Here is a 13,378-nt window from a genome sequence, read left to right as displayed (position 1 = left end):
GATGAGACTGAACCCAACTACTCATGAAGCAAAGCCTGAGTAAATGGGTTCCTGGATACTGGAAATGTAGACTAAAACCAAGGGCAACCTCCCTGAAATCACTGAATAGTACTTGAATGGCATCTCACCTGGCAGTGATACCTGCCTCAGATGAAACTTGCCTGAACTTTGGCATGCCAGCTGTGCAGGTCAGCACGCTCCATGCCAACAGCCCACAGCACAGAATGTGACTGCTCTGGGTGTGTGTCCTACATGGACCTTGCTGGTCACTCTCTGCTACCCATCTTGTTCTCTCAGCTGTGATTTGGGCAGTCACAAAGGAGTCAGTGAAACTCATTTATGGAGTCTGCGTCCAAGGGTGTAAGTAATGTCCAGAAAGATTCCCTGCAATGGCCCTCTGCCACTGACTGTGCAGAAACAACAGACAGAGAACTCAATAAGCTGAGCCAGGAAGAGGCTTTGGCTCCTCTGCTTTTTACCTTGAAATTGTCTCTCTGCATAAATACCCTCTGCTATCAGCTCAGATGGCAACAGAGAAGGGTGCCCACAGTTACGCAGTCACCTTACGTAAGACAGTATGAAGGCCTATCAGGAGACCAGAAACTGATTAAATGTGTCTGTCCTCAATTCTATTTCAAAACTGTGTGCTTCCCTCATCCTCGGTTCTCAACAAATGTAATCTGACCCACCAAAACAGATCAGTGTCATCTGAAACACTGTCAGAGAATATCTTCTGACATTTTGGCCACTTTATCAGAGGAAATTGCCCTGATGTGTGAAGTGTACAGTAAATTTTTCATGTGTGTTTTCTGTAATTTCTTGTCACAAATCTGGAGAAAAAAGTTCCATAAGGAACGGTAGGCATTTACAGAGCGGTAGCAACATCAAAAGGTTCACCACTGTTGTTACTTATTTGTGGAATTTAAATAGGGGAGCACAGAACAGGTAACCCACCATTGTAGTTGCCTGCTCTGCACAGACAGCAATCCCTTTAATCCCTTTAGTCACAGTGTGGAATATTACTTTTAATACAAAAGGTGAAGTGCAGTGGTAATAAGAGGGTGAAAACAGGTGGGGGAGGAAGGGGAAAGCACTGTGAGGCAATAGGGAACAGAGGTCCTGTGCCTCATCTCACTGACAGCAAAGGCGACAGCAACCATGTGCTAAGAGGGTCTACATGATTTGAAACAATTCAGAAAACACACCTGTACAGAGCTAAACCAAGCAGTTAAACTGGTAAACAATAGTGCTATGAAGTGACATCACCAACCACAGACCACTCCAATTTTGTGGTTTTAAACACACTGGACATGTCCTCTCCTCTGTTTCAAAAACTCTGGCAGCAGGAGTGGGCATTGCATAGGTCATATGTTCCTTAAGCACAGCTCTTCACAAAAGCTTTCCAACTGAACTGCTTAGCACAGCAGAGCAACATCCTCCTGTTGCTTCTTCAGTGACTTGTCTTAATGTGCTTTAACATCAGTCTTGGAAAGAGAACAAAAAAAGGAGCCTCAGAGTGGAAGGATTGTGCATTTCTTCATGTGGCAGCAAAAGTCAATGCACAAACACTAGTCCTACATCCAAAGCAAAAGGGGAGCTTGAAGCTGTGATCATTGAGGATCAGGCAATCTTTTTAAAATAAAAAGTTATTTCTTCCTTGAAATGCTTTCAAGATTTACCATTACTACTACTCTTTGTAACAACTATTATACACATAGCCTGGAGTAAGCTACTTGTAGGATCTTCCTTTTAGGGTGGAAGCTTCAGTTTAAGTAGACTGTTCTGAGTGACTGATTTGACCAATACTTTTTTTTCCAGAAGTTGGGCCAGGACTGCACATCCTAGAATGAAGGCACACAAAATAATTCACAACTTTAGAAAAGCCATTCCTTCACTTCTTTTGTACTAAGCTTTGTTCATTGTGTTCCCAGTGATTAAGAATCCAAACAATCTCTCATTTTGTCCCAAGTGCCTCCTCTGTACATTGACTTGGTCACATTCATTAGTCAGACAAAGTCATACTCCTTTCATAGGACTGCACCTTGACACAATATATAACATTTGTCCAAAGTGCTCTTAAGATGAAATCAAAGTCCTCGAGAAACTTGGTCAAACCACCAGCCACTATGGCCTAAAAAGAGATGTTATGCAGATTTCCAGCAGCCTGAAGAAATTCCTCAGTAAAGCCCATGTCTGGACGTGCTGCTTAGGGTAGTAGCAATGCAGTCCTCCCTAAGAACAAATCCAGCTCCTACTAACTCACCAGCTCAAAACAGCACAGAAGACCACAAGCTCTGATCATTGGCATGAGCCAAGCATTTTGACAAGGCTTACTAAAACCAGGTCACTTTTGGAAGATACAAACAACTTCTCAGTTTCAGCTATACAATTTTTCTCAAGTCTATTCTGTTCAGTTTTATCCCATTTCCCAGCACCGAAGAGAAACAGAATAAAATAAAATGGAACACAGGAGGAAAAAAAAAAAAAAAAACAAAAAAACACACCACAAACAAACAAAAAAACCCCAAACAAAAAAAAAAAAAAAAAAAAAAAAACACACAAACCCACACCCACCAAAAAACAAACAAAAAAACCCCACCACCAACCAACCAGCCAAAAAACAACCCAGAAAGAGACATTCCAAATGAAGTCTGACTTTATTGAAAATATGCTTCCATTTGACAGTCCGCTTGCCCCTCAATATTGCAAATATTTATGCTTTTCAATTTATTTCAATTGGAACTTTATTGCTTCACTACTTCATTAAGTGTAAGGACAACCTTACAAAACAAGCCTTCAGTGCTGACAGGTTTCTTTCTAAATTCAAATAAGAATTCAGTTGTGCATCGAGGGTTCAAAGGAAGGCAGTGAGACAATACATGTCATAAGCTCCTAATTCAACAGCTTTTTTACAGTATCTTTTTATTTCAGGCAAAACCTAGTGGATGAGACAATTCTGTAGTTCTTCAAGTAAATAGCCAAGACCTCATTAGCTTAAAATGAGTTACAGATTCTGTAAGCACCACTTGCTAAGTAAAGTTTCAATCGTTTTAACCATGGAAGGTAGTAAATTCTAAAATTAAAGTTCTGAATAAAGAAGTTGTGGAATACAACTTCTTTTGATCATCTTGTTACCATTTATTCTTTCTCAAAATAATTGTTCCTTTTTCAATGTCAGGCTGGTTGAGGCTTTGAGAAACCTGGACTAGTGGGAGGTATCCCTGCTCAAGGCAGGGGGTTGGAATTGGATGATCTTTAAGGACCATTCCAACCCAAATCAATTTATGATTAAATTATGTAGTAACACAAAAATAGCCAAAGTGTATCAAATCCAAGATTCTGTATGCAGCAGCCAGTAGCATAAGTGCAGCTAAATCCAGCAAGGATCTAGAACAAAGAAAATTAAGGTTAAGGAAAACAGCTACACCTTGTGCTTTTATACAACTCGTGCTTTGAGTCGAATGGCGTTTGAAATACTCCAGGAATGTAAAAATTTCTACTCAATGCATTTACTAAGCTTGATTCTAACTTTAGCTTTTTCAAATTTTTTTTTTTAATAAGCAGTGGAAGATAAACTTCTCCAACTATAGTTGCACTACATTTTAACATTCCAAATAAAAGCAAGATAGCAATTCATACACCATCATAAAGCTAATTTAGGAAAAAAAAAAATAGAAGGCATCCTACTCTGAGCTATTTTCAGGCTTTGCTACCTTGCTTAAGCCAAGAAAAAAACAGGATTTCAGAAATAGTTGAACTATAAAAGCCAATACTTCAGAAGAGGCTAGGATTTATTTTTTTTGCAGAGCTCAGGCAGAGATACCTACACCAAAACACTAACTGCCTGCAAATAATGTTTGCTAACAGCATCTCGAGACACTCCAGGGACTCGTAGTCAGGGAAGCTGAGCAACCGGTTGCTCAGTAACATGAAGATGATACTGTTCAGGTGCTCGAATGCAGGAATTACTAGTAATGGAAGAATTTGGTGCACTGGCTTTAAAAATAAGCTTGGTCAAGCCTACAGAATGAACCACAGTGATTTGTCTCCTTTCAGGTGAACACTTAAAGGAGTGAGCTTTTCCTGTTGCACACTCAGTATCACCTTTAAATGTGATCCAGTCAGTGTTTTCCTACCCTTCAGGCTAAAATCTGAATCTCATCCTTCCTACCAAATGGGCAAAACAAATGCTGCTTGCACTCAAGACTCAATTTAAACACTTATAACTTTGACAGGGTGGAAGACTGGCCACAGGGATCCTCCCTGAGTCCTCAGCCAGATATGCAATCAATATTACTCATTCACTTTGTGTTTTCTACCCATATCTCATGATCTATTGGCAATAAGTGTTCTATATATGCTGTAACAGGAAGTAATAAAGTTGTTGAACTATTACATGATGAACCCACTCAAACAGCTGATGCTTTCAGACATTATATGAATTACATCAGTAATGGAGAATTACAGCACGAGATCAGAAACAAGCCAGTTTACTGAGAAGGAGATTCTGCCTTACCCTGTAAATCCTCCTATTACTCTGTTCCAACCTAAAAGGTCAGCTTAAAGCTCCACTACAAACAGTTCATTGGAACACTCGACTTTGATTTTGTACTGAAATAAAAGTGCTTATATCCTACAGCTACAGCTGAGAACTTATTATAGCACTGAGAGGTTTCACTACCCAAGCAAATTCTGCACAGCTGACCAGCTGTCATATTTAGAACTTCTGCATGCCATGCAGAAAAGCGATGCTGATTTCTGACAACCCTGTGTTTTACTCCTCCTTACATATCTGCTTTTGCTAAAGGAGTTTTCTTCACTTGGAGTGAGTCCTGTGTTTTGGAACTCCATGTCTTAATCATATAAATTCAAGAGATTGATTCAAGTTCATTGTTGCAACTGAAACAGGCAAAAGAGCATTTTTTAATGGTATATGAATAGAATGAAGTGCAGGGCAGTACTGAATAGGATTTAGCACCTTCATTTCACAAAGGTGCTTCATTTAGATTCCATACTGAATATTAAGAAGTTAATTATTTAATTAACAATTATCAGAAGTTTGATACCAAATTGTATCAAACTTCTGATAATTGACAAGCCCATTGTACTGAAGAAATTTAATGCAAAGCAAGCAGTATTTCAGATTCTAACAGGCAAATCAGGCAGATTATCATGGTTTAACCTAAGCAAGCAGCCAAGCCCCATACAGGGATTTGCTCACTCCTCCACTAGGACTGGGGAGAGAATCATGAAAGCAAAAGCTAGAAAACTCATAGGTTGAGATACAGACAGTTTAAGAGAGCAAGCAAAAGCTGCACACACACGCAAAAAACCAAGGAATTAATTTAGTGCTTCCCATGGGCAGGCAGGTGTTCAATCACCTCTGGGAGAGCAGGGCCCCATTACACACAGCAGTGACTTTGGAATACAAACACCCTCACTCCAAACATCCCTCCCTCCCTCCTCCCTCTCCCCACTTTGTTACACACTGAGCATGATGCCATGCTCTGGAATGTCCCTTTGGGTCTCTTGCCAACCTCCCATGCACTCCCAACTTCTAGGCCAGTGTGGAAGTAAGCCTTGGCTCTGCCAAAACACAGCCCACAGCCAAAACCAGCACAATGATCCAGTATTACTAAAATGTAATGGAAACTGTCCTCAGGTATGGAAGTAATTCAGTCTTGTGCCTAAATTACTTCAAGGTCTGCATGTATTTAAAGCTGAACTCACTTGTGCTACACACTTACTGATTAGGATCTTGCAAAGAGAGAAGCAACTTCAGTGAGAGCTCAGAAACCTCCAACTTGTGGTTTCTGGTTGAGGTTGCAGTGATAAGCATAATGTTAACATGGTGCTCCTATGTGTTAAATGTTGTGTTATTTAAACAAAAATTCTTTCCTTTGAAACTGAGCAAATTACTGAGATGACAACAAATTCTTGACATGACACCTGATCCAAGAATTCACATATTTCCTCCTCACAATCATATACACCATTTTTTACTCTGTATTTTTTCATTACTAAATTTTATCACATTAGTATCAAAAAGATGAAAATAATTACTTGGGTTTCAGAGCAGTTCAAAGAGAGGGACAGCATAATATCCCTGGTGAAGAAAATTTGCAGTGTCTGGCCATGTACTGAGTAACAGTCACCTTAACAAATGATGAACATTTTTACTAAAGCACATCTTTGAACCTTGACTTTCAAATGTTTCTTCATTCCACCAGTCTTTTCAAATATTTCTGCACTGATATTTTGAATAAAAAGGAAGCCAGAAAGAGGTGTGTGAGTTTGGTTTAATCATCTGCAGCCCTTCTGTGCATTTCTTTAGTTCAAAGTTCAGCTTCAATCGTATCTGCTGTGGTAACCGTGTTAAGCTTCAGTTTAACAGACATAAGAGAAGTGTAACACCTACCGGAAACATGAGAACGATTTCCATCTTTCTCTTTTTTATTTAACCACGTTAAGTACATGTCAACAGTTGGCATAAACTTCATAAAAATACAGTACCTTTTTGTGCCGAAACGCTAGTCACAATGTTTATATAAAGACTTTTTTCCTGCTTCCTTGAATTCAATTAACATTTTAAAAAGTGACTTCCCAAAAGCCCTTTTTTTGTGAGTTTCCTTATAGAAATTTTTCCAAAATCTATTCTGTAAAAGTTAAAAAGCTAATGCGTTTTCAGCCATTCTGCCTCACTCTCTCAATAAAACAGATTATAAAAAAATAAGACGTTTTAGAATACTGATCAGTTGTTATACTACTACTTTATCACAGGTTCCCATTTAACTGACACTGTTACAGGCGTGATGGATGGTGTCCCTATAACATCCAGGATCAATCATCAGATGCTATTAGGGCTAGAAAGACCAGTCACAGCAATTGACTGATGTGAACAAAAAACCGGAATTGAAACAAATCCAAACCATGAATGACACACGGCGAAACATCAGACCTTACACGTCTTATGATGCTGTAGAACCACAATTACTGTGATAGCTCCCAATGGCAATAAACATACAAAACTCTACCAAGTCAGTTAAACTACTAAAGGGTGTTTTTGCACTGGGTATCTCGGAAAGAGAGTTCTCTATTATCTAGTTATAATACTGGTGTGACACCAAGATGACAGAAAAACAGCAGAACCAGTCTAATAGTGCTGGAGCAATTATACCCACACAACTGACTACACCCATAGCACGACTGGGATACATTTCATTTTTCTGTAATGCTGATGAAAAAGTCCAGGATCTAATATATGGGGAACGGAAAAAGGGCATTAAATTTTGAAAGTAATTTCTTATCAAGTTAGGCGCTGAAGGTCTAGTTAAGGCAGTGAAGGATTTATTTTAGTATCTTTCTAAGGCTATGACAGATTTTTCCTGAATAAAGCATTTTCCCTTAAAAATTTCATGTATATTATGCCAGCTTATTCTGAATGCATAAGAATGCTAAAAACCCTTGGACACTGAGAAGCTAAACTATTGCTTACTGCAAATATTATCCTTATTAGTCTTCTTTTTTTAATATCAATAGGATTCCAATAACATGCACCAAAAAATGAAGTTTCAAGTCCACCTATGAACTTTCCCATAGCTACTTTTAGCTCGTTTTGGATCAGTGTTAAATAAAATGTGCAAACATATAATCATTTGCATAGCAAATCTCAAGGGACTGACCCTGAAATAGAAATCCAAACTGTTAGGTTTAAGATATTTCTATAATCAGAATTCACTTAAAATGGTAAAAAATAAAATACATATTTTTCCATTTTAAGTCTAGTAAAAAAGGTATTTCTGACTTCAAATTCTTACAGTTACTAGTTTAAACATTTGAAAGACTGATGCTTCATTGCATTGAAATGTTATTCCTTTGGAATCTTCAAGACTCTGTAATTGCTATTTTCAAATACTGTGATGAAATATGGCCTGGAATCCTTGCTCATAAGGGTACATAAAGGAATTTTTCCTCTATTAGCAGGATCTTCGACATCCCAAATTTCAGGCATACTGCAGCCAGGCCTAAAAAATAGGAACACGAAAAGAGAAATGAAGAAATGTCATAAAAAACCCATGAAGCTTGTTTCAAGTGCCCCATGAATACTTGATTGTGCCATCTGTATCTTTTTAAGTTTGCTTTTATAATAGGAAAATGATCAGATTACAAAATCAATAAATATAGTAGCAATTCAAAAATAGTATTGAGAATGTGTAAAAGCATCTGGCTTTTGTGGTTACATAGTTAATAAAGAATTAATTTGGAGGAGGAAGCACATAAAACAATGCAAATTATGCAACACATTAGACATTACCAGGGACCCTTAAATCTTCCTATAAAATGGAGGGTGATATACATATTACTAACATTTCTAAAGAAAATTCAGGAAATAAAACACCTTAAAAAAGTAGTAACTCCTTGCTTTTTATAAAAGATCATAGCCAACACAAATTCCCTGTACAGCTGCCTTTCCAAGTTACAGTAACTGAGAATTTTCTAATTTTATCAATGATAATAGCAAAAAAAATTGAACAGTTACATTTTATTTTATTCTAAATGAAAATAAAATAAAAATTGTGTTCTGGAGGACAGAAAGAGAAACCAAGGAGGGAGGAGGGAGAAGAAAAAGCATACCTCTTTCTGAAGAACACGTTAAATGTGACAAAATTTTTAGTGGCTATTAGTGGTCATATCATTTTGGTGCTCCTACAATCTTTTACTCTGCACCTTTTATTCATACTAGGCTTTCATTACACACACACACACATCTGTTCTTGCCATCAGAGAACAATTACTTCTTTCTTTGTAATGACTTCTTTCCTTCAGTGTTTTCCAGTGAAGTTTAAAAGCCCATACAACATAGCTTTCCAGGTTCACACAAAGAACATGGGGCTGCTAACAAGGGTAAAGTCAATTATACCAATTACTATCTACAGACGCTGGACAAAAATGTATTTTAGACACTTCTAATAAAGAAAGCACAATTCAACATTCCAAAACCTGATATGAATCTTAGACTACATATTTGAGGGGAGTATTATTCTTGTGAGAAAAAGGGAGATTACTTACTTTTTTCTGCTTACACACAATGACTCTTCAAGGATGTAGTAATTCACTCCTAGTTTTATCAAATCTCTTTTTACTTGGCTTGCAGGTTTTCGACTGTACATGGAATACACTACTTTAGTTCTGGCCCTTCAAAAAGAAAAATGTGAGGGTTAGTGGCAATAGAGCATGGAAATGTAAGCTTTAAGCCTAGACTGGAGAGGAGGGCTTTTTATTTCACAAGGTAACAATGCTAAAGCAAATTTTGCATTAATAGTGCCATTTGCTTAAGGATGATTATGTCTTCACAAACATAATGCATCCAAGAACAAGCTATACAGCTCTTCCATTTTTCTGTAGCAGGAGACAACTTTGCACTAAGACCCATGGTTACTGTGAACTGAAAGTGTAAAGATGTCAAAGCAATGGATTCACTCTGTAACACTCAAGGCTAGAAATGACCTTGCTTGGACTGGGCTGACCAGGAGGAATCTGCTGAGTCTCTCCACAACGGATCCCCGTGCATGTACAAAGGTTCAACAATGCTACTAAAAGCCCATTCATTTTCTGATCCTTAATATGGGTATTGCCTGTACCTTATTTTTCCCAAACATGCCCTGTCCCATGATTTTGTAACTAGGACAGAACATTTCAGTTGAAAGGGACCTATGGTGACCATCCAAGTCCCACCGTCTGACCAATTCAGGGCTGACCAAAAGTCAAAGCCAGTTAATGCCAGGCACAGAACTAAGGACATAAGGCATGTAAAATGAAACCCTGCCTGCCCTTTCTCTTTTATCCCTCTCTATCTTGCTGCTTTCTTGTAGTGTTGGATTTCTTTCAGGCAGTTTCACCAAATTAACAAAAAGTGCTACATATTAGATTTAGTAAAAGAAATTAATGACCTTTTCAGATAAATCAGTTTCTATTTAGGCAAATATCCTGATTTTGAAAACAACATGAGTACAAATCTTAGCAACTCTACTACAAAATTTCAGCTTCAGTAATTGACCATTTATGACAAAAAATGACAGCCAATCACAGAAAGCTAACAGAAATAAATACCCTGGCTGTCTTGGAAAAAAAAAATGTATCTCTCTAAAATGTCAGGAGTAACTAGAATGAAGAAAGGATATAACTGTACAGATTCTTGTATGTAACTTGGAAGCCCTATCTGTCCCTAGAGTATATCCTTTCTGATGAACACAAATCCTCAAGAAATAATGCATGTGTTTTCAATCTGACTGAAATAACAAATCCAGTTCTATGAGGTTTTAACAAATTTTACAATATAACACAATGCCATTCCTACTGTGTATTACAATCATTACGAGAATCAATAGCAGATGCAAATAAAACTTCAACTGCAAAATTTACCTTAATCCTGCATCTTCATAGTGAGGATGATTTACAATTGGACGAAGTGTAGACAATTTAACACTTGCCATTGTAGGCATTGCTCCTGCAAAAACTGCATCTGAAATACACAAAGGCATTTTTTGAAACCAGGAATCAAACAGTTAGAAAAGCAATTCAAATACCTGAACACTAACCCTCTAGAAAAACCACGAAGAGGGTAAGGTACCCCTTTTAAAAAGGTTGTATGTGACATCAACAGGAAATCAGTGTTTTAGTTTGGGTTTTTTTAACCTTGAATATAAGCCATTAGATAACTAAGCATCCAAGAATGGAGATTTAATGCATTTTTCTTGAATTGATAGAATAACATACTCATTATAACAACACACTTTTGTCACTTCTTTCATCAGTGTTAAATGGGTAACAAAATCTCAGTCCACTATGGTTTTAACCTATTTTCCTTCTAAAAGGTAACTACATTTCCAGGTAACTGGTTTCCTACCAGTTTTCTGACACATTTTAGGAAAAGGAGGAATGCGGCCAACAACACACAGAGACATTTTTAATTCTCTTCTTGCAAAATGGTGACCATGGACCCACATACAGGATGAGTGTCATTTAAGACCTATTTTAATTGGACTTGGCAAGATGCTTGAAAATACTCCACCAGTGGTTAGAACGTGCAGATCATCCCCGGAGTCTAACAAAGCCAGCTTTTTGTGCTTTTTTTCATTGGACACAGCTTTTATGTGGACAAGCAGACATGCCAGAGCCACAGATAACAGCAACACCTCTGCAGTCATTTGTGACAGGTTCTGTGGTTTGACCTCACAATAAATGGGGACATCCTACATTATTAAATAGTTTACCTTGTCTGGTATTGACTTTTATCCACTCTAAAAGTTCTTCCTGTGGCAAATTGCTAAATTCTCCCATGATGTTCCACTGAGTTCGAAGGTTTGCAGATCCCTCTATTGTCATCAATGCTAAAATAGCAAAGACCAATGTTTTGGGCTGGATTTTATAGAAGAGCCATCCAAACAACTGAAATGCAAGAACCAATTAATTCCAAGACAACAATTGTGTAATATTACATGCAGAACAATTAATTTTTATTTCTCTATGAAGAACCTAACATACACTGCACTATGAAACATCTCTGCTATTTCTTCTCCACTAAACCTCAGATTATAATTCACAGTATTACAATACAGTTCAGAATATAATAATATATATTTACAATACATATTATATTTCAAAATATAATTCCTAAGTATTATTCATGTTGAACAAATATTGCAATTACATTTGCAATTCTAAAGAAACAGAAAAAGAATTAAAAAAATCACATTAATATGAACTTTTAAAGTTGTAGATCAAATGTCAAAATCTGCAAGTAAAGATGATTCAATAAAGCTAGCTGGATTTTTACAGTATTTTATCTCCTATTTACATCCAGAGCTTTTCTCTGTAGCACACAGATCTGAGAACTTCTAAAACATATTAGAAAAACATAGTACTTCGAGGATAGTAAGTTTAATGCTGCTTTATATCCTAATCTTTCCTTTCTTGAACTGGTGCTTGCCTTGTTTCCTAAAGAAAATCAGATGGAGGCTCTAAGCAAATATTCATACATGCATGAAAATGGGCATTTAAAAAAAATAGTACTAAATTTGCTGTGTTGAAGCTTAGTTTGAGCAGGAACATTTTATCTCATCCATATCTGAACTAGAACTTAAATAAGAAAGTATAAATTACATTTTTCCCAAGCTATTTTTAATTAGAAGGTTTCACACTTCAAAAATATCAAACCTGCACTAAATGAATACATTCCATTCATTGTAACATTACCTGGATTTTTTTTAAATTAAAGCCTGAAACAGTAAAATCAAATCTCTCAGTAGAAGCTCCCACTGACTACACCAATTAGGTAATGTGTGTTATCTTTCTTACAAACTAACCACAAACTACCTGAGATTATTAAAATTCTCCAGTCACCTCTTCAAAAATACAGTGTACACTACTCTCATCCCTCAAGACTCACTAAATACACTGAGAATAGCAATACTATCCAGGGAAAGTTAATATCCCAAACAGGCCTGGCCATTGTGTGGATCTGGAAGGATGAAGAGAAATGAATTCATTTGTAGGCTGCTCTGCATGCACAAACCTCCTTTTTACCAACAGTTACAAAAATGTCACTTTATGGACATGTTAGAACTTTGACATTCCACAGCTTTTAAAATCAAAGAAAATTACATTACTGTCACGCTTTTATAAAACCTCATTCATATTCAAAGTCTCTGAATTTAGCACTATTTTGTTTACTTAAATAGCCTAGAATGTTGAATACATATGCACTGCAAAAGAAGCATTTCTTTCAATGGATGCTGCTCCTTATGTATTTTTTTTTTTTATTTATCAATTCAAGGTTTTGGGTTATTTTGTGGGTTTTTTGGTCTTTTTTTGTCTTTTCTTTCCAAATGAATACTTTAAGTCTTTCTCCAGCTATTTTATTTTGTTGTCAAAATTTCCACCAGGACAATAGGAAAAGAAAGAGGAAATGTGTGGATGTAATGGTCAAAAGTCTGAATAGAAACAACAGCAGACATGAGTCTAACTTGAAGCACGAACAGTAAATTAAATGACAAAAATGAACTGATCTCTTATTTGATTACTCCTCTTTCTTCAGCTTAAGAGAACACAAGGTTCCAATCAGAGGTTTCTAATACTTAAAATGCAGTTGTACAGAAGAAGGAAGTTAGTCCCTTTGCAAAGATGCAGCTACTTTATATTTTTATTTCATTAAAAAACCTTTCTTGAAAATATGTTATGAAGTGAATTACTTTCCAATGAAAATCAACATTAGGTCACTTCTTTCCATCAGAATGCATTCCAGATAATGAAAATATTCTTTATTAGAAAAAGAACATTATCATTTTTATTGCCCATCAGCTGCCACAGGCTGCTGGTA

General features: G+C 36.8%; 1 protein-coding gene across 1 annotated transcript in view; it reads right to left on the bottom strand.

Moving 5' to 3' along the window:
* Nucleotides 1–6,435: 6,435 nt before the first annotated feature.
* DPY19L1 (dpy-19 like C-mannosyltransferase 1) overlaps nucleotides 6,436–13,378 on the bottom strand; it is a 46,905-nt gene continuing 39,962 nt past the window's right edge. The window contains exons 20-23 of the mRNA XM_063406643.1: nucleotides 11,274–11,448; nucleotides 10,423–10,522; nucleotides 9,070–9,195; nucleotides 6,436–8,024 (exon numbers count right to left, since the gene is read on the bottom strand). Coding sequence (XP_063262713.1) covers nucleotides 7,868–8,024; nucleotides 9,070–9,195; nucleotides 10,423–10,522; nucleotides 11,274–11,448 — 558 coding nt within the window. The 3' untranslated portion in view covers nucleotides 6,436–7,867. The remainder of the gene's footprint in view (nucleotides 8,025–9,069; nucleotides 9,196–10,422; nucleotides 10,523–11,273; nucleotides 11,449–13,378) is intronic.

Source organism: Prinia subflava, chromosome 1 (assembly GCF_021018805.1).
Source record: "Prinia subflava isolate CZ2003 ecotype Zambia chromosome 1, Cam_Psub_1.2, whole genome shotgun sequence".
In the NCBI taxonomy this organism is placed as follows: Eukaryota; Metazoa; Chordata; class Aves; order Passeriformes; family Cisticolidae; genus Prinia; species Prinia subflava.
The sequence above is the reverse complement of the archived record's forward strand: the minus strand, read 5'-3'. Positions and strand labels throughout refer to the sequence as shown.